This window comes from Bombyx mandarina, chromosome 15 (assembly GCF_030267445.1).
Source record: "Bombyx mandarina strain Sakado chromosome 15, ASM3026744v2".
Taxonomy (NCBI): Eukaryota; Metazoa; Arthropoda; class Insecta; order Lepidoptera; family Bombycidae; genus Bombyx; species Bombyx mandarina.
In genome coordinates, this window is record NC_143221.1 from 553,677 (window position 1) to 574,100 (window position 20,424).

At 45.5% G+C, this 20,424-nt stretch overlaps 3 protein-coding genes across 6 annotated transcripts in view; 1 reads left to right on the plus strand and 2 right to left on the minus strand.

Moving 5' to 3' along the window:
- LOC114242671 (uncharacterized) overlaps window positions 1–7,792 on the minus strand; it is a 99,438-nt gene extending 91,646 nt beyond the window's left edge. For 2 of the 4 annotated variants that reach the window (XM_028173925.2, XM_089733406.1), the window contains exon 1: window positions 7,443–7,792. The gene's annotated coding sequence lies outside the window, so the exon portion shown is untranslated. The remainder of the gene's footprint in view (window positions 1–7,442) is intronic. The other 2 variants (XM_089733408.1, XM_089733407.1) reach the window with 1 other exon arrangement.
- A 1,104-nt stretch (window positions 7,793–8,896) lies between these two features.
- LOC114242649 (pseudouridylate synthase TRUB2, mitochondrial) lies at window positions 8,897–19,607 on the plus strand. The gene is made up of 5 exons (XM_028173900.2): window positions 8,897–9,348; window positions 9,552–9,743; window positions 10,713–10,929; window positions 11,280–11,416; window positions 18,997–19,607. Exons 1-5 carry the CDS (start codon window positions 9,225–9,227, stop codon window positions 19,245–19,247), a joined length of 921 nt encoding a protein of 306 aa, XP_028029701.2. The 5' UTR covers window positions 8,897–9,224; the 3' UTR covers window positions 19,248–19,607.
- Pa1 (PTIP binding protein Pa1) lies at window positions 19,598–20,292 on the minus strand. The gene has a single exon (XM_028173901.2). It carries the CDS (start codon window positions 20,217–20,219, stop codon window positions 19,770–19,772), a length of 450 nt encoding a protein of 149 aa, XP_028029702.1. The 5' UTR covers window positions 20,220–20,292; the 3' UTR covers window positions 19,598–19,769.
- Window positions 20,293–20,424: the final 132 nt, after the last annotated feature.

The following is a 20,424-nucleotide window of genomic DNA, read 5'->3' on the forward strand; positions in this document are numbered from 1 at the left end:
AAAAATAAGGGCACTTTTAATAATATTGAAGAAAAACTGAAGTAACGAGTTTGTGAAGGTACTGACCTTCTTTTTATTGCACAGTCAACTGAACTCGCTCAAGGTCCGCTTGGTGTTAAGTGTTGATCAAAGCCCATAGACATCAAAATGTGAACGCGAACCACCTTCTTGACATATGTGGTCAAGTCTTAATTGTGAATAAATATCGCGCTCTTCAATTTGAACTGGCAAAATATCCAAGGTATCTACCGGTGCGGGCTCATAAGACGTTCTACCAGCAGTAAATCGTAGTCAGTAGGTTTCCTAAGGAACCCTGGCTAACCGTCCGGGGTCTCGTCTTATTTGTACAGTTTGCCAGCTCGGTACCAGCTCACAAATGCATTTGCAAAAACATAATAATAGTGTGCCGTGGTAATTTGTCATTTTCATATCCCCTTCTTGAAGAAATCAGATACTCGGGACCCTTAAAGCTTTCAAAGGCATTTTGTACTGCTTTTCGGATATTGAATTTTTTCCCGACCCTATTTCTTGTAGCTTAGAGACAGTCTGTTGGGCCGTATAAGGTCGAGCGTGGTCGGGTAGGAGCAGCGAGGACGGGCTATTAACAAAGACTAGCCGGAGATTCGCGGGCTTCTTCATCATTATATCTAGTTCCTCACAGTACACATCCGCAATTATAATTATGCTATTTAGCGAGAAGCTGTAATGAATTTTACCGATACTAGATACTAGACAATCAAACAACAAATGGACCAACATTGTTTTGATGCTAATGTTGAAAGCTGCTGCTAGCTCCTCGTTAGATTGAATATCGTCAGTTTCCACTATCACCTTTAATTCACCGTTGTCGACTTCAGTTTTCGGGTGACCACGGGGCTCATTTTTAGAACAAATTTTTAAGCTCAAACCAATAACAAGTCGTGGGTTTTAGTGTTCACTCTGTACGCTCTTGTGTTATGACTGTTATGTGGTTATGTTATGAGTCCGCCATTGCTACCGCGACGGAACTCGTATTTCATATCTATTCCTACTTCTGTCGTGTCCGTATTGATAAAAATATACAAATATGGTGAAAACAAAACAAAAATCAATAAACATATGGCCAAACTTTAACTTTAATAGAATCACATATTTTTTAAATAAATTTTATTTTGAATTTAAAATTAATTGCCAGCGATACATAAATTATATTTCAAACGGCCATTATTGTTAAACAGCAACTTCATAGGTAAATACCTCTTATTCAAATGTATTATTATTTATTTACAAGTCGACCAGTTACCTGCCATGAGATCATCGAGCAGCTCATCAGTTCAACTCCGTGGGCACGACCCGATGCACTGACGTCAGCACAGTGACATCACAAGTCTGCAACCACCGTGACGTCGACATACAGGTTATCCCAAGAATTACCAGTCATCATATTTATTGTACTTACATATTTAGGAAACTTGGTAAACGCGTTAAGGGTAGTTATGCAGAGCGGGCCGCTTAAGATTTTGTTTTTATTGTTTAGATGTATGGACGAGCTCACAGCCCACCTCGTGTTAAGTGATTACCGGAGCCCATAAACATCTAGGACAAGAGGTCTTACCACCAGATATACATCAACATAGTCTTTTTTTTTCTAAAAGGATATATAGTCACCCTCACTGCTTAAATATTGAACTATATAGCATCCAAATAAAATACAAAACATCGCTGTTTTCGACATTAATTCTGGTACTAATCATTTTACACAGGCCCATAAAGATATACGCTCCAATGCGTAATAATTTCATATAGTAGTACATATGTACACGTTTTGCAAACATCACAATCATTTCGCTCAGTACATATACTTATAGCGCAATACTGTAAAACATATTTTTTTATTTGCGTCCTTCGAGCATCGTGAGGCGCAATAAAAGATGATACAAGCCACGAACCTCGTTACTTCTCAGCAAAAAACGCACGATACGTGCTGAATTAAGGCAGTGCCATATTGGAAGCGACCGATATAAACTGGTCGAAGTCTCTTCGGTATGGCAATAGGCGACCGAACGGCAATAACGAAACAATCTATCTTGCCATCAAAAAACGTAATTAAATTACAATGATCAGCGAATTACTAGTTTTTGTAAAATCTTATCTCTTAAATATAATCTTTCCATTGCGACCTTTGGTGTTGTTTTGATTTAACAAATTCTTTAGTACACAGATAAAAATAAATAAAGTTAAAAAATAATAATAATAATATCGGTCCAATGTGGTTCTACCTTAAATCGAGCAAAAAGTCATTAACGTGGCCACGTGACCAGACTAGGTTTAAACGCAAACCATGTAATGAAGCACATTGTCTGTATTGTCTGAACATATCGCTTCGAGCCTCGGACAGCTTGCGATAACAATGAAGATTAATAAAAGCAGATTTTAATTGCAAACCTTGTATTTAAGTAAAGATATCACAGTGTCGTTTAAATATAAAATCGAAATCGTAGACCAAACAGACATACCGTGGTCCAAACGAATTCATGTGTTGACAATGACCTATCGAAGTAATTTAAAAAATTGTGTACCTATCTGACACTGACAGTGCTGGCATTTTTTATGTAGTGTCAGCGCAGTTCTCCCAATGCTGGTATTTTGTGCTAGTGATCTACGCCTGATTTTCCAGGTCCAGTATTCAAAACACGTTCTTTCAGGCGTCCCACCCATCACCTACGTAAACGTGTTTTCCTAAGGCAACCCAACCCACCCGTGTCATCCTCAATTCATTTGTATATTTAGCTGAAATCTAAAACGAGTCGGCTTATTATGCAATGTACGATTTTTTTATGTTTTTAATTGCCTCAGAGGTCAAATGAGCATACGGCCACCCGATGGCAAAAAGGTACCAAAGTACAGATGACCTTTCGCCATCTTATGAAATCAGATGCTATTTTTTTTAATCTCTTTTGAAGAAGGACGTAGCATAGGGTTTAAGAATCACCGTTCAGGGAAGTTCCCTCCAGAGCCGTCGATATGTAAACATTGTTATTTATCCCTAGACCGTAATAAAGTTTTCGATGAATATATTATTTTGGAAACTAAACCATAAATTATTGTAAGTCAATGTCCGAAATTGTCCTTCGAAAAGCGAATTTTATTATTTGCAAAGTGCCAATGTAAATATTGGAACTAAATTAATAGTTGGAATTGGTGTACCGCGTCGGAATTAGGTGACAGGCCTGACATTGAACATTGCGAATTCTATGAAGCGCGCTTCCGCGGTCCCAAGGCCAAGTATGTACTGGCAGCGCGACGGACCATGGCATCATGATCGTATTATGAATATGAACGTAACCTCTTTTACCATGTTCCAGCTTTATATACTAACAGAACACATACAATTCATGTAAATTAAGAAAACCCCTTCCTACTTGGGAGTTTTAATAACCCTAATACATTCCGAGGTTTTCGCTGTTCGCAGACATAATTAAAAGCACTTTACACGTTCAATATCGCGTTTATTTTTTTCATTTTCAAACTTCCGACGATTTAACGTGGTTCGTGACCGGCCGCCGCTCTATTGTGATTGGACAACGCCGCGCCGGTTCGCGATCGAGCAATTTATACGCAATCATCTCCCAGCCTAATTACACAATGTCGATATGTTAGGCTACTATTAGTCTACTAATTGTGCCTTTAGTAAAGAACTAATAGTGCACGGCAATTGATTGTACATTTGATCGAACGGCACGTGACATATTACAAAGACCCGAGTGAGATTTAATAATCAAGTCAATAGTTCCCAACTATGTAGCTATAGAGATGTTTTTTTTAATGGCAATAGTTTATTACTTACTTAATACCTGTCACAAATGAAAACATCAACAAAACAGAGTTGCCATACTATATTAAACTCATAAAGATGAATGGCAGATGAATCAAATCCATTTTGTTTTTCCAATACCCAAAGATATTGACGCTCACAACAAACTGACAATAAAATTATTACAAATGGAATGTTAAGTTGTAGATGTAAAGATATAATCAGATAAAATATTGATTCCGTAAAAGATTAAAATAAGAACCAGATGTCTTCGACAGAACTCGGTTGGTTCGGAGCCACTAGACAAGGAGAATTCACACAGATGTTTAGATGTAAAATGTGTGCTCGGACAAACGAGGAAGCTTTATCGCATGGAGACATCATTACGGATTAAAGCCTAGCTTTTAATTATATTATTGATTGAATTTAGTGGCACGAATAAAAAGAAAACGTTCCATGGAATATTTCATTCGTTCTATTTTTTTATTAGCACAGACGACGAGTACACAATATGCATCTTGTGTTAAGCTGTTTCCAGAACCAAACCATGTGAATGACATCGGCCACTTTGGACACACGGAATCAGTCTCATTTGAATTAAAATAGAGACACAAACCAGAACGCGTGATAGCTTCACACCTAAATGTATAAAGCGATGCCAATAACCAGCGCGGGCCTTCGCACACTCAATAGCCTCTATTTAAGATAGGAGAAGATAAGATTAGTGAGATGATAAATAACTCATTTACTCTGCACTACCTTTGGTTGACTGGAAGAGAATGTCTTAGACATCAAGTCCGCCAATGTAAATTTTACATGAAGTTTTTTAGAAGAAATTTTACATAAGTAAATAAAAAATTAATAAGTCAATAAATAAGAAAATAGCGGATACACGGAGGCATGATGGGATATAATAATAGCCTCAGGTCTCACCCTGTATCTTATGCCTCTAGTCGCAGTAAATTCAAATTTGGCTAATATTTGTGTAGTGCTCTTATCATTTCAAGAATTAATACAAATTAAACTTTATAAGGATTACCCAGTTCCGTGAAGAATCAGTACGTTAACCCCATGAAAACGGCAGGTAAAATATTTTATGTTAATTTTTAAAGAAAATGATATTGTATTTTATTATTTCTCGGACGTCCGACGAGGAAAATGTGATGTGATGAGGCATTAAAAATCCAAATCACATCCGTTTCATCAATATGAGAGATGCGTGAGACGCGATCCGATGATCGACCTTCGGTGTTGAAACGGGGTAACCTTGGCGCGTTTTGCGTACACGTTGACAGCCTTGGAGACGACCGTTGGTCTGGGAGAGGGCCTCACATACCGACAAGGAAGAAACTAATTGAAGAGTTTTGAACAGATCGTTTCGTATTGCGGTGTAGTACGCGAGCCGCATGTAAATAGAATTCAAAACGTAAATCAAAGATACGTGGTGACCAGATAAATATTATGATGGTGGGTATACAGTATCCTGCCTATTTCTGCTGGAAAGCAGTAATGCGTTTCGGTTTAAAGGGTGGGGCAGCCGTTGTAACTATACTGAAACCTTAGAACTCATATCTCAGGTGTGTGGCGGAATTTACATTGTAGATGTCTATGGGCTCCGGTAACCACTTAGCATCAGACGGGCCGCAAGCTCGTTCACCCACCTAACAAATATAAAAAAAAACAACAAGAATTTATAATAGTATTTCCATTTTACTATTACTACTACCACTAACTACTATCTTACTTCCTGGCAAAGGTGCACTGACATTGCACAAATTTCCAAATATATAAAAAATTATTAAAACATTTGAGATGAATCAATTTATTACATTATAGGAACAATCAAAGATCCAAGGATCCACTTGGCTGTAATGTATAAAACATACTGAAAAGTCTCAAGACTTATCAAATAAAAAAATTAAAAGCGAAAGGCTTCTACTGCATATTTGCAGGTTTGGGTGTTTTCTTTTCTTAAGAAAAAATTGATAGCATAAGTTAATGCAAAAGCAAAATGTACAAAGGTACTTTTTTTTTAAACGTCAGAATCATCAACCCTGAATCATCTATTTGGCTGTTTGGTGGTGTATGATAGAACCATTAATACCCTAAAAATCTTATAATAACTTGCTTTAATTTTGACGAAACAAAACCATATTTTAGTTTGAAGTTATTGCCAAATTCACTTCTAATCAACCAAAGAAGACATGGATGGAGTATGTGAATGACGATATGAGGGAGAGAGAGAGGAATTAGTGTTGAGATGAAGGCTGATAGAATAGAATGCAAGAGAAAAATTAGTTGCACCAGCCCCACCTAGTGGAATAAGGTGAAGAAAAAGAAGAAGACTTCTAATTGCATCACCTATATAACTATTTTTTCTACACTACAATTTCCTTAGCTCGACCAATCTGTATAATAGAATCTTGCACCTTACATTTCTTTTACACATATCAAGGATCCAATAATTTTATTCATTATTGTCTTATTAACAAATACCATCTGAAAGAAGAAATATTTTTGTGACTACTTCATCAGAATTTTTTTCAAATACATTAATATTTCAGAGATATATCTTATGTGTGATGATTATATGTGGCAATATCTTACAATCCCTTCTCAATTCTCTTCATGTTCTCTTTCATAGCAAAAAAGTCATAAACTGCAAATAAATGTCCACCAATAACAAAAAGGATAAATGCTTCTTGATGCTTGGCAACTACCCATTCATCACACTAAAATTTTTGTGAACAAGTTGACAATATTATTTGATTTTAGACTATATACAAAACATGTTTATGATCATTTAAATGAAACATCACTCACTTTGTAACTTTGTTAGGGTTTTGAGAAATGTTTTCACTGCAATTAATCCAATACATTATAATATATTGTGTGCATATTTAATGCGAAAATCCAAAAATATATTTTCACATTAAATGTGCCCTTAATGAGAATAATTGTTAAGAGAAATTTTTTAGATATTTAATAGTAATTTATGTACTGTTTTATTCCTCAATTAAAAGATATTAGGTGTTTAGGAATCAGAGATTTAATGAAGTTCAATGATTTAAGCTAATATTTGTTTTATTTACAATTATAAGAATACATAAAGTATGCCAAATTCAAAAATAATTACTATGAGATTTCTATTGATATAGCAGTTTACTTCTTGTGCCGTGAAATTAATGTGTGTTTATACATTAATACCCCAATAAGTGCTTAGTAATATATATATTGCTGATATTGCACAATTGGTGTGGAGTGATAAAGCATGAATATTTACAACATACATTATTTAACAGGTGATAATTATAATTGTTGCTAGATTTTAAAAAAAATGTAGTACATGGTCCCTTAATTATTTGTTTTGTTCAATTTCTTTTTTAAATTTAGAAAATTGAATAAATTATAAATTTACTTTTTTTTCGTAATAGATGTAGTAAGTAAATCAAAAGTTAATGAGACGCGTGTCTTGCTATAAGTCGTATGTATGTAAGCTGTGTTTGGAAGTAAACATTAGGGTCAGGCGAAATAAAACTGAAAAAATGGAAACCATGTTCAATACTCATAAAACGTCTAAAGAAAATTTCTGACGAAACTGAATTACAAAATCAACAAGTAATAAAAATAATCCAATCATTCAACTCACAGTTCAATGGTTTCATACGAAACTAGAGTCCGACGAATTCACGAACACCTACACATTAAACTGTTACACTATTCATAAAACCACAACGTATTAAATTTTTTAACTCTTACTGTATATAATAAAACACGGGAAGAATTAATTCCTGTTGGAACACAATAATGGAACACGTATGCCGTCGAGTGATATCAACGGTGGCGAGACTTTCAATCGGCCATTGCTCACCGCTCCCGTCTAGGTAGTTAAAAGACAACTGACATGTTGAGTAAATCGTGACGACGTGACAATGACAATTGACATTTATGATCACAGATTATTTGAAGAAACAATACATAGGACAAGGTACGTCAGCTGGTCTTTAGTGCTAGTACTTATACCATCTGCCTTAGTATTTAATAAAATAAGAGTAAAATTAATACAAAAAAATTGTCTCCCGAAATTCAAGATATACATTTACAAATACTCCAAAATTATGTATTCAAAATTTTTATTGTAGTCATGTACAAAAGTTAGCAATGCCTACCTCCGAGTCATCATCATCGTCATAATGAATACCTCCGAGTATTCTTGTCAAACCACGTTTGAACAAAAAAATGAAAAAGTTTAGTTTTGAACGCCATAGGATTTTTGTTTAGTGCTGGCATTGTCAGTATTCCACCAAAATCACTTGGTTTTCGGCTATCAACAGCTCCCTCTGGCATGAACGTTACAATAACAGCTTAAATAGAAAAAAAATCGTCAAACTTACAACTAATTAGGCAATCTCTATTTTCAGACGAATCATAAAAAAACTCCATAATAGAATAAAATTAAAACAAAAAAGTATTTGCGTGAATGGTGATCGCGCACCGAGTGACAGCTTTTTTATGACTCCCAGAAGGTGATCCGACAATATACTAACACCGGTCACTCACATGCTCACGAATACGCAAACCCGCAAGTGTGGGACGACATTTGCGAATGATTATGCAAAGTTTTCGCTGCATTCGTGGTTTTCCAAGCTGTGTCAGTTTTTTAACAGACATCAAAGCGCGCGAACCTCGAACCTTCGCGTAGTCTCCCACACATTCGCTTGCCCAGTTGCGCCGACGATTGCGAAGGTAACGGACGTATACTATACGCCATTTTCATAGTTCGGGACGTCTACTGTGTAGCGTATCTTCATCAAAAGAAATCCCATAAAAACAGCATGGCTGTTAATGATGTCTGGGAAAGAATTAAAAACTCTTTTTCTCTTCAATGTTCTATTGACGAATTAAAAAGGAGGAGAAATTCGTGAGACATTCGTAAACAAGTGTAGGAGGAAGCGCAAACGGGTTCGCAAATTGAGTATGCGAACCCATTTGCACAGCCGCGCCGCTAGGTTTGCGAATAAATGTTTGACGGCCCTTCACATGCGCGCAAATATTCGTACATTGTACGAATGTCAGTGGCCGGCATAAAGGTCGCGGGAATCCAGTGGATGTTATCTGTAATGGACCCCTGTGTCCAGAAACCGACGTTTGTTGGTCTCATGATAAAGAAGATATTGCTAATAAATAGTAATGCAGTGTAATTTAAAAAATGATGTATATTTAACAGAACGTGTATTGGAACGTTTTAACAACATGAAGTTCTCGATATGCTCCCATAATTATTTAATTTTCAAATCGAGAAAGCTGTGTGTGCTACTCTCCCTTTACCAGTTCAATTGAAAAAATCAAACCGAAAACGAAGATGTTTTGAAAAATTTGAAGTTTGATTATTTTGTTCAACTGAGAACTTTGTTGGGAACTGGCATGATAAATGGCGAAATTATGTACTGGAGCATTGGCGTATAAAGCTTTAAATGGCTTGGTTTGTGTTTACAAACCACCATGTGTCACCATTAAACAAGTGCAGCATACAATTATAACTCATTTATGTAGAGGTTAGTTTTCTAACTTATGTTAAATCTCACGTATATAACTAAACAATATTATACACCTCACCTAGATTTACTTTAATCGTAAACGAATATAAAATTTAAAGATTTTGAATTCTCGATATCAAAGATATTAGTTGACGAGAGACGATCTGACCATAAAAATGACCAAAGCCCATCCAAGTTGAAGCAAAACTATTTTTTTCCAGACTTGAATGCATTACCAAATGGTCCTCAAGAGAAAAGAGTGGAGATTATAGGGGCCACAAACGAACCGATGAGTGTGTGTTTGGTGCCTAACTATGCAGACAACCCTCTAGCCTGTGGTCCTAGGTTCATAAACGAAGACTTTCGCTGCAGCTGGACTACTCATTTAGGGTTCTTCAGCAGTGGAGTTCTGTGTAAGTTAACATTTATGTGAAGAAACCTACCTCGAATACAATGTTACTTTTTTAAACTTATACACACTAAAAATTTGATTTGGAAATTTGTTCACTTGTCTGAGATCAATGACAACATAATAACTTAATTAGCTTGGTTTATTGAGATCAGGCTACCAACAAAACATATATAAATATATGTCGAATAGAATGAGGTTATGGGTGTAAATAAAAGGGAAGACGTGATTTCAATGTATGTAATTTACATGAAATACAAACCACTAAATCGTGGCTTGGAAGGAAGGTATGCAAATGAATTTTACTAATGAGAAATAAGTCATAATTATTTCACAACTTTTAATTATGAACTCACAAGAATTACCTAGTTAAACATTTTTAAATGCAAACCGACATAGATTGTACTGACAATGTTTCCTTTCCGAGAGCTGGAGCAAAAAGTGCCGGTGTGACGCAGGTTTTCCCTTCTTATACCATTTGTTCGACACCATAACATTTAGAGTTACCCACAATATTTTTACAAAATAATTATTAAGGTAATCGATGCAGTTTTACTTTGTTAAATTGATTTGATTTTATTACAATTGATTTTAAAATATTAGCACTAAAATAATCTATCAGCGAAAGTAATTCATGTCTTAGAATTGACCAATCACAATAAATGTGACTACCACCATTTTAACAAAAATGGAAGTAGTTAAAGGAATTCGGCCTCGTAGTAAAACAACGCCTAATTATTAACGACATTGTTCACAAATCAACAAATCGTCATTAAATAATTTAAACAATAATTTTATAATGAATAAACTTAAAATCAAGTTTCTAAAAATCGTTGCGGCGACATATAAATTAGATATATATACATATATAACTTCTTTTGGTTTGTTAGTGAAAATTTTTTTAGAGAGGAAGTATTTCACTATCACTATATAATTTCACTAAGTGTGACAATTGTTATTTTTTTGCTTTTAGTGTTAGGCATTAATGAAGGTACAAAACTGACCTATCTGTTGAACACAGCAAGACTCCCAAGAGCATACAAACTTCATGGGCAACTTGGTAAAGCTACTGACACATATTTTTGGAATGGCAAGACTGTTGAACGTTCTATGCACAAACACGTTAGTCGAGAGAAGATAGACAGAGTAGTTGCCCATATGCAGGCAGCACACCAAAAAGCTATGTATGAGTACGTATGAGTATGTATGAGTATACATAAATTAGATGTGTAAAATCTTCAGGATAGATTCTTCAGCATAAATTACAAGTATAAATTTAACCGTCACTATGTAAAACTTGACTAATGATCTAGTCCAGCCATTCCATTCTGTTTTTATTATAAGCATGAGTAAGCAGATTAGCAGTAGCCACTGATACACTAGATGCTTGATCATTATATATGAAAGTGAAAGCCTGAATATACCTACACCACATTATCAAAGTACATAAAAATGAAATTAAAAAATAAAACAAGCAGATAATTTTCATTTGCATATACTGACAACACTAAGTTTGTCTATAATTTCTTTTACCTTTCAGGTTATCGGGTGTACACATGGATTCTCAGACAATGTATGATCTAGCAGTAGAAGGACCAATCAGACCGGCTAACTCTAAAATTCCAGTTCTCTATGGCATCAAATGTGTCCATTTTGATTCACCTAATTTTACTTTAGGTTGTATTACAATTAACTTTTAAATCATACCACATTGTTTATATTTTACTGCTTCACAAGGAGAAAAAAGCTCACATGATGTTAAATGGTTACCTGGGCCCATAGATAGCTCAATATAAATACCACTACCCTTTTTTTTTTTTTTCCGGGCCGAGGGCCGAACCTCCTACGTGGTCCCCGCGCCTAGGGGGCGCGCGGGGTATGTGAGACTCTACGATCTGCAGGTGTTGAGAGCAGACCGCGGGCCCAAGGAATTTAGGGCCCACCCACTAAACGACTCCCCTGCACTCTTACACCCGGCGTCCGATCTCCGTCCGGGGTCAAAACCCGGTCAGAGTAGGGGGGTTCCCGCGGTCAACACTACAACCAGACACGCGGCGCCACCCCGAGGACGCCCGACCGACGGGTCGTCGAGGCGATAGTCGACGACCAACGACGTCAGTCTCCGCGGTACGGCGGCCCTTCAGGCCGCCCGGGCGATGCCGCTGGTGTTCCGGGATACCCCGCTGGGCCAGAACCAGCCTGCCGGGTCGGAACGCGATACACCGCCGACCGGGTTGCTCTTCCACAGTATGTTCGGCGACGACAGCGACGACTAAAATGCGGACCGCATCGCAGTCCGCAGCCGCCGACGCGTCGTCCCGTCCTCCTGGTGCCAGCGCGCTAGAGTGACGGTAGCGTGCGGCGCAGTCTCAGCCCCCTTAGGTCGCCCCGTGACCATCACCGGGAGGAGACTGCCTCCTCATAGGGGCCGGAGCTGGACAAACGCCCTCCTCCGACCCCCGGCTCGACGGCGGCGGCACGGCGCCGAGAGGGAGGAAGAGTTCTCCCTCTCCCGTTCCGCCGCCTCCTTCTGCGAGATGGTGGACTCGCAGAAGTCGAGCATCGCCTGCCAGGACTCATCGTTGCCGAGCATCGCAGCCACGACGGTCGGAAGCGACAAGTCCGGTCCTATTTTTGCAACGAGGACGCGGCGCTGCTCCGCGAAAGAGGGGCAGCACGCGAGCGTGTGCTCCGCCGTGTCCTCGTTGCAGCCACTGCAATGGTGGCACTTCGGCGTCGGCTCCCTCCGGGCGACGAGGTGCAGGTAGCGACCGAAACAGCCGTGTTCCGTGAGCACCTGCGTCGCTCGGAAGGTGAGACGTCCGCGGTCGCGATTCACCCAGTCCGAGAGGACCGGGCGGATCGCCTCGACGGTCCGTCGCCCGTAGGCGGGGTCCGCCAGGCGGCGAGACCACGCCTCGAGCACGGCACGCCGAGATTGAAGCTTCCGCGCTCGAACTTCCGCCGCGCCGGGACGCGGCTCCCCCCTGGAGCGGAGATCACATCGCCACGCGTAATCCGCAGCAAGCGCCTCCGCTTCCAGGTCCCAGGGAGGCGTCCCGGCGAGCACGCACGCCGCCTCGAACGAGACGGTGCGGTACCCACGAACCGCCCTGACCGCAATCGCGCGCTGCGGACGTCGCAACGCTGCGACGTTGTCACGGGTCAGGGCGTGGCACCATACGGGCGCCCCGTACAGTGCCATTGACCGCACCACCCCCGTGTAGAGGCGGCGCACCACCATGTCGGGACCCCCGACGTTCGGCAACAGCCGACTCAGCGAGCCGGCGGCTGCCATCAGTCGGGGACCCAATCTTTCGAAGTGAGCACGGAAGCTCCAACGACCGTCCAGTACGAGGCCGAGGTACCGCAACCCGGTCGCCTCGATCTCGACGCGAACGCCTCCGATCACGAGGTGGGCCCCCTGAGGCGGCGCTCTCCGGGCCCCGTGGAACAACAGGGCCTGGGATTTATCGAACGCCACCTCCAGACCCAGCCTTCGGATCCTGCCGACGACGAAGGCCACCCCCGCGCAGGAAAGACGGGCAGACTCGCGCAAGTCCCTACTCCGGGCCACGACCAAGGTGTCGTCCGCGTAACAAACTACACTTAGACCCGGGAGAGGAGCGCTAAGGGCACCCCGCAGGACCCAGTCGTAGCCGATGTTCCACAAGAGAGGGCCAAGGACCGACCCCTGCGGGACACCGCGCTCGACGGGGAAGCGGAGCACCGCCCCACCGTGCTCGGTGCACATGACCGACCTGTCCTCGAGGTAGGACCCGACCAGCCGACGGAGATACGCAGGGACGCCGTGATACTCCAGCGCCCCTGCGATCACCGACCAGGGCAGGGTGTTGAACGCATTGGCGATGTCCAGGGACACCGCCAGTGCAACCCCGCCCCGGCCGACAGCCTCATCAGAGAGGGCGCGCACGCGCATCACCGCGTCGATGGTCGAGCGGCCCTCTGAATCCGAACTGCTCCGTTGACAGATCGGGACCCACCCCCGCCAAGTGCTGGACGATGCGGGCGGCCACCACTCGCTCGAGCAGTTTTCCCGCCTCGTCCAGCAACACGATTGGACGGTACCCCGCAGGTGAGTCTGCAGGGCGTCCCTCCTTCCTCAGCAAAACAAGTCTGCCCGTCTTCCACTGTTTCGGAAACCGTCCCGACTCGAGGCAGGCTTCAAAGAGCCGCACGAGCCGGTCCCCAAGGGCACCGAAGGCCAAATCCCAGACCCGACCATGAACACCGTCAGGGCCGGGGGCCGCGTCCTTCCTCCGCATCCTCGACACGGCCGCACGAATCTCCTCCTCCGAGATGCTCGGAGGGACCACCTCAGCAGGGGCATCACCGCTCACATCACCCCGTGGCGGCGCGCCCATGGAGGGGGGCTCGAAGTCCCTCTCCATCCGCGGGAACAGCCCGGAGACAATCTCCCGCAGCTGCTGAGGCTGGAGACGCTCTGTCACCGGGAGCGCCCACGGCCGCAATTTCTTGCGGACCGTTTGGTACGGGCGCCCCCAGGGATCCTGGTCGAGCGTCTCTAGGAGCGTCTTCATGCTCTGAGACTTGGCCTCGCCGATGACCCGCCGCAGTGCCTCCTGCTTCTGACGGCAGTCGGCATGCAGGCGGGCCGCTACCTCCGCGAAGTCCGCATCGCGAAGGCGGCGACGGCGGTGGCGGGCGCTTCGGCGGCGCGCCCGCACGCACTCCTCTCGGAGGAGCGCGATCTCGGGCGTCCACCAATACGCACCACCACGTGGAGCGCGACCGCTGATCCGGGGCATCGAAGCATCGCAGACGCGACGCATTGTACCCCGGAACCAGTCGGCCTCCGACTCCACGTCCACTAGACGCGCGGGCATCGGCGCCCACGCGGCCACTGTGGCCGCCTCCACCGCGAGCACCTTGTTCAGGCGCTTCAGTGCCCATCGTGGGAATGATCGGGGAGCGCTACGCGGGAGCTCCTCCTCGCCGCGGGCGTCTTCAGCCGGCGCGTTCAACGAGCTGGAAGCAGAGAGCTCGAATCGGACAAACCGATGGTCCGAGAGCGTCTCCGCCCCCTCGAGGACACGCCAGCCAAGGACACGGCGCGCGGCGGATGAGGACGCAAACGAGACGTCCACGTGTGATTCCCCATTCCACCGCACGCAGGTCGCGACCGAACCTCTGTTCAAAAGACAGAGGCCGGTCGCGAAGGCCCACTCCGACAGGAACTCGCCGCGTGAGTCCGTGCGAGGGGAACCCCACGCCGTACATTTGGCGTTGAGGTCCCCCGCCAGTATCAACGGGCGAGACTCGAAGCGATGGATCAACGCCTCGAGCCCACCCAGAAACTGCTCGAACTCGGCGAGACTCCTGTTCGGAGAGAAGTACACCCCGATCACGACGGTTTCGTCGACCCTAACTACGACGTACCCGGGTCCCTTGGCCACCATTCCAAGGGGGGGTAATGCCGCCGACTGTCGCATCACGATCGCCACAGAGCCATCGGCATCTCCGGCCCAGGAATCCTCCCGGTCGGGAGGTACAAAGTATGGCTCCGCGACGATCGCGATGTCGATGAACCACTCCGCCATGGTGTGGACGAGGAGATCCTGCGCCCTGGCGGAGTGGTTCACATTCGCTTGGAGGAAGCGATGGACGTGACCCATTATTGAGGTGTCACATCCATCGCTCCCTCGTCTTCCGTCCCGCCTTGCGGCTCGACGGCCGCGGCGGGAACTGACGGGCCGGCTGCTTCACGTGCAGCCGGCTCTCTCTCTGCCTTTTTCTTCTCTTTTTTCCCGCCACGCCGCCTCTTTGTGGAAGAGGGGGCGGAACAGCAGGCCGGGCCTCCAGCTCGATGATCGGCCCGCCGCTTCGCCGCGTCGCACAACACGCAGTGTGGCGTGGCGCCGCTGCAAGAGGCTGCCTTGTGCCCAGCCTGACCGCAACGGAAGCAGAGTCCGCTGCGATCCACAGCCGATGGGCACTTGGCGAGGCCGTGACCGGTGCCAAAACACCGGAGGCATCGCCATGGACGTGCCTCCTGCAACTGCACGTGGGCTATCACCCAGCCCACGCGCAGCCTCCCCGGCGAGTCGGCGGGCCGACCTTGTGGAGGCGTGGCCAAAAGAGTGGCCACCTGCACAGGGCAACGCGCCCACACAGTGAAAGATCCAGAGTAACAACTCCGAGGCTCCCCCACCTTCACTTGTGCGAGGGCGCAGTTGCCCTGCGACGCAATAGCGGCGGCCACTTCCTCCTTAGTGGCACATTCATCCAGGCCCGTCACTTTGACTTCCGCCATCTTGACAGGCCTATCTATGCGCACCACTTCCGGGTCCGGCAGAATTTCGCGAAGCCGGGCTGCCAGTCTGTCTGCGGCCGCGCCGGAGTCAGCACTAGGACATACCAACAGCCGAGCCCCGCTGGCCGTCTGCCGGACTCGGAGTCCCCCTTCCACACCTATGGCGTCAACGTCGACGCTGCCGCGCGCCCGAGCCATCACCTCCCCATAGGTGAGGCCCTTTTCCTTGCCAGCCGGCAGCAGTTCTAATACGACCGCTGCCGACCGTGGGGCGCGCGGTTTCTTCACCTTGCGCCCTTTTCTCCCTCCCCCAGTCGTCGCTCGACCCATTGCTTGAGGGGAGGCGACCGCAGGGGTGGTTCGGGTGCTTGGCGCTGCAGCCTTCCTTCGCCCCCGCCTCACCACCGTGTTCCAGGCTTCATCCATGTTGGACGGAGCAGGAGGTAATGGGCGGGGCTGGGGGATCGGCGCCGTCTCAGCGGCATTCACGCCCCTCTCTCGCTTTTTGCGGCTTCTGCCAGGCCCCACCTTGGCAGGCTGGGGCGGGGCAGAAGCAGCGGCCTGGGGCGGGGCAGAAGCAGCGGCTTGGGGCCTCGTGAGCTGGGCGGGCGTTCGTCGTCCAGCGGGCTTGGCCGGTGCACGAGAGCTGCGCACCGTTCGTGTGGCGGGTGCCATACGCACCTTGGCTGCAGCCCCCGTGGGCGCTGGTACAACTGCGGTCGCTGTCGCATTTGTGGGCACAGGCCGCTCGTGCGCCAGTGGAGGCCTTGCGCGTTCCACCGTAGACGTGCGGGCCTCCATTATCGCGAGACACCTCTTTAGTTCCTCTATCTCGCGGTCTTTATCCGTTGCTTCCTGCTGTGAGGGCACGGGTGGCGGAGAGGCCGAGCTGCCTTGGCATCCCACGACATCGTCAAGGACCACACGCATCCTGGCCATCTCCTCCCGCACTCGAGCACTCTCCGCACGAAGCTCCGCGTTTTCTACTTGGACGGAAGTGTATAGTGCCTGCAGTTGCTCCATTTGCAACCGCAGGCTAATCACTTCGTCCGTGCTTGTCCGTTTTAGGAGATCGTCCAGTCGTGTCTCCACGGCGGTGGCCACGCGGTTCAGGGCTTGCACATATGTGCCCTTCAACGAGCCCGATTTGGTCGCCACCGCGGAGACAATCTCCTTCGAGACTACGAATGTCCCCCGTGGATCCGTAGCCTCCATTTCTTTGACGAGGGAGCGGGATAGTCGCTCAACCTCACCTTCCCTCACATGAGCTGCATCTCTACGGCGGGAGGCACTGGTCCGCACCGGGGTGGTGACAACCGGTTCGCCGTAGGTCACCGTCAAATTTCGTGCAGGTCCGCATCCTATGGGGGGTAACGCCGTAGCATTCACCAGCCCTTCCTCGACTGCCAGGAACTTGGCAGGTGCGGGTTCCACCTCCGAGGACTCGGAGGGAGCGGGAGCCGCCGGTCGTTTGACCGACTTCCGCTTCCTTCGAGCTCTCGGGTCAGCCTGGTTCCGACTGACGAAAAGTCCGGCGCTGTCGTGGACGAAAAGTGGCGACTCCCGACCGCTCGACACGCAGCCCCTTGCGGAGCTTTGGGTCGAGCGCAGTGAGAGCGCACTGTCACAGCGCTCGGGGTGCACGAGTGGGATCCTCTCCCTTTCGCGGCTCGTGCTGCCGCCGCCTTCCTCTTGGCAATTGTTGCCCCCCCAGAATACGAGGGGCAGCGTGCCTCCGATTGCTCAGAGGCACGGAGGGATTCTCCTCCCGCTGAGCGAGAGGTACCCTCCTGGGGTAATATCTGTTTGCAATTGTCCATTTTCATTTTTTTTTTCCTTTGTTATTTAACCAGGGGTTTGGTCCCCTGGGATCGAGTGATGCCCTTGGGACTGAACTCCCTCCAGCCATTCATCCCTTCGCCAGGCATCGGAGCTTGGGATTGGGGTATTTTTTATAGAGGTTTACGTCCTCGCGACCCCGTGCCTTGCGGCAGCGGTCACCGCCCCCCACTCAGTGGGGATTACGGGTTGGCCGGTCGCCCACCGAATGCCTAGGGCAACTCGGTAGACCACCGCCCGACGCTCGAAACGAGCAACCACGGAGCCACGCCGGCGAGCCGGTACCCCCCATATCTGAGGGGCGCTCCCCTGTAGCCGAAGCCGGGGACATGGCAACCAGCGGCCAGCAGTCACAGACATGCAACGCCGGCTCACTTCCACGACAACGGGGCACAGGGTGTCACCGCTCACGGCATGCCGGCAAACCGGTGCCATCGGAAGCTGCACTCTCCAGAAGGAGCACTCTTCACTTAGTGAAGAGTGTGGAGGGCGCCGACCTTCCGCTCCTCCTAGTGCTGATTTGGTCCGCGTCATCCGATCTCTTTCGTTGCAAAGCCTAGCTAAAATATCCTAATCCTAAACCTAAACCTTAACCTAATCCTAAACCTAGGACCTTAACCTATATCTAAACCTAATCCTAAACCTAGGACCTAAACCTAAGAATCCTTGCAACGAAAAAGATCGGACGATACCTCTGGGAATGTCGCCCAGAGGATCCCGTGATCCGCCACCTACGGACGCGCCCGGTGGAAGTCCAGCATCTCCCTCGCAGGCGAGACCCGCAGCACGCAATCATTGCGTGCTGCAGGTCCCGTCCAGATCCCGGGGAAATACCACTACCCACCTCAACATGTCTCAAATGATTTGCAAAATGACCTTCCCACTCTTTAAGATGGAATTGCATTACTCCTTCACATCTAAAATAAAGAGAGTGCAATAATACCTAGCCATATGAACTCACTATACACTGCACTACTGTCTGGAAGGATCATATTTTTGTTCTGGTTGTCTAACAGCACAAAGGAGATCTTTAACTCTTTATGTTTCAAATATTGAAATACAATAAGCCTTATTTGTTAGACAGAAAGGGCAGATACTAATCCAAAAATTTAACAATTTTTAGAGATACATGCTGTCAATGAATATGAAAAATACCTGTGGACTCTAGTTCATGACCTTGGAGTACAACTAAAGACATCTGCTCACTGTACCGGAGTACAATGCATAAGGCAAGGAAAATTCGATCTTGAATATGCATTATTGAGGAAGCATTGGAAATTAGAATATATTGTTGATAATATGAACAGATGTCGAAAGGTCCTAGAGGAGAATGAAAACCTAATGAGACCTGTTTCAGCAGTGTTGAGCATTTAGATGGTCCTTAGTGAAGGAAAGGTCTTTGGTAATTATAGTTTGGCTGTGTCCATTGTGTCAATTTTTTTTTTAAGAACAGTCCACTCTAACTTGAGCATTAACCAAAGCATGGACATTACAACTGATATGCCACAAACTATCTTAAGACATGAAGTTAAAGTGTTAATTTAAATGAACAATGTATATAACTGATTACATTTACATTAAACTAAATCAAAAAGCATTTTACCATGTTGAGAGCTGTAGTTCTTGAATAATGCAAGATTATTACTTCTTTGTAGAATTAATTCACAAACTAACCAGAGACCTAAGTAGGTAAACCACTGTACATTTGTAAATAAATTTCTAACTTAATGAAAAGGTTTTTATTAAATAAATATACCTTAAAAATAACAAATGAACACAGAATCGTAAATGCTGGTGGTTTCCAATTTTTTAACCAAATTAAACAACTTTTCATTATTAAACAACTACTAAATAATAAGATAGTCGTGCAACTAAGTAGTAATTTTTTGTGTATCGTTAGTTACTTGAAGTAGTTGAGGGTGATGTTTTCGCTTGTTTTTCCATCTGCTCTATTCTTTTATGCCTTATCATATTCGAAAGAATACCATCAAAAGAAGTCGTCTTTTTCTTAGCAGAACCTCTCAATGTGTCTTCCCCTTCCCGTCTTACACGCAGCCGCAATGAACTAACCTCATCCATGAAATCAAAGTCTGACTTTTCTTCCCGGATTGGCGATTGAGGTAACTCAGGCTGGTTTTCCTTGCTGACAGGCACGGGAGATGGTTGCCTGCGTCCTGGACATTTCCATTCTAGGTTTAATATACCCTTTTTGTCGATGTTTTTGTAAAGTTCCTCTAATTCGGCCGGTTCCGGCATCCAGCTTTTTCCAATAAAAACGCCGTTTTTCGCCAGTTCGTCATCTGAACAAGGGATATCCCAATCGTCTCCTTGAATCTCGGTTTCCATGTTATTTGTTTTTCATATATGTAAGCATTTAAATAAGTAGTCCTATTACCTATTACATACATTTGTCAATTGATGTCAAATGTCAATTGTCATTAAGAGTAGTAATTTTATTTTTCTACCTGGAAAGGCAGAGGTGTCGTACCATACAACCTAATCTTGTATAATATAATATATTATATCGACGTTTGAAAGGCAAACGTGACTA

Excerpts from the sequence above, each read along its gene's own strand:
- LOC114242649 (XM_028173900.2), top strand. The coding sequence starts at position 9,225 with ATGGCGAAATTATGTACTGGAGCATTGGCGTATAAAGCTTTAAATGGC. Across the intron at positions 9,349-9,551 it reads TATAACTCATTTATGTAGAG|ACTTGAATGCATTACCAAAT; the intron begins GTTAGTTTTCTA and ends ATTTTTTTCCAG. Across the intron at positions 9,744-10,712 it reads CTTCAGCAGTGGAGTTCTGT|TGTTAGGCATTAATGAAGGT; the intron begins GTAAGTTAACAT and ends TTTTGCTTTTAG.
- Pa1 (XM_028173901.2), bottom strand. The coding sequence starts at position 20,219 with ATGGAAACCGAGATTCAAGGAGACGATTGGGATATCCCTTGTTCAGAT.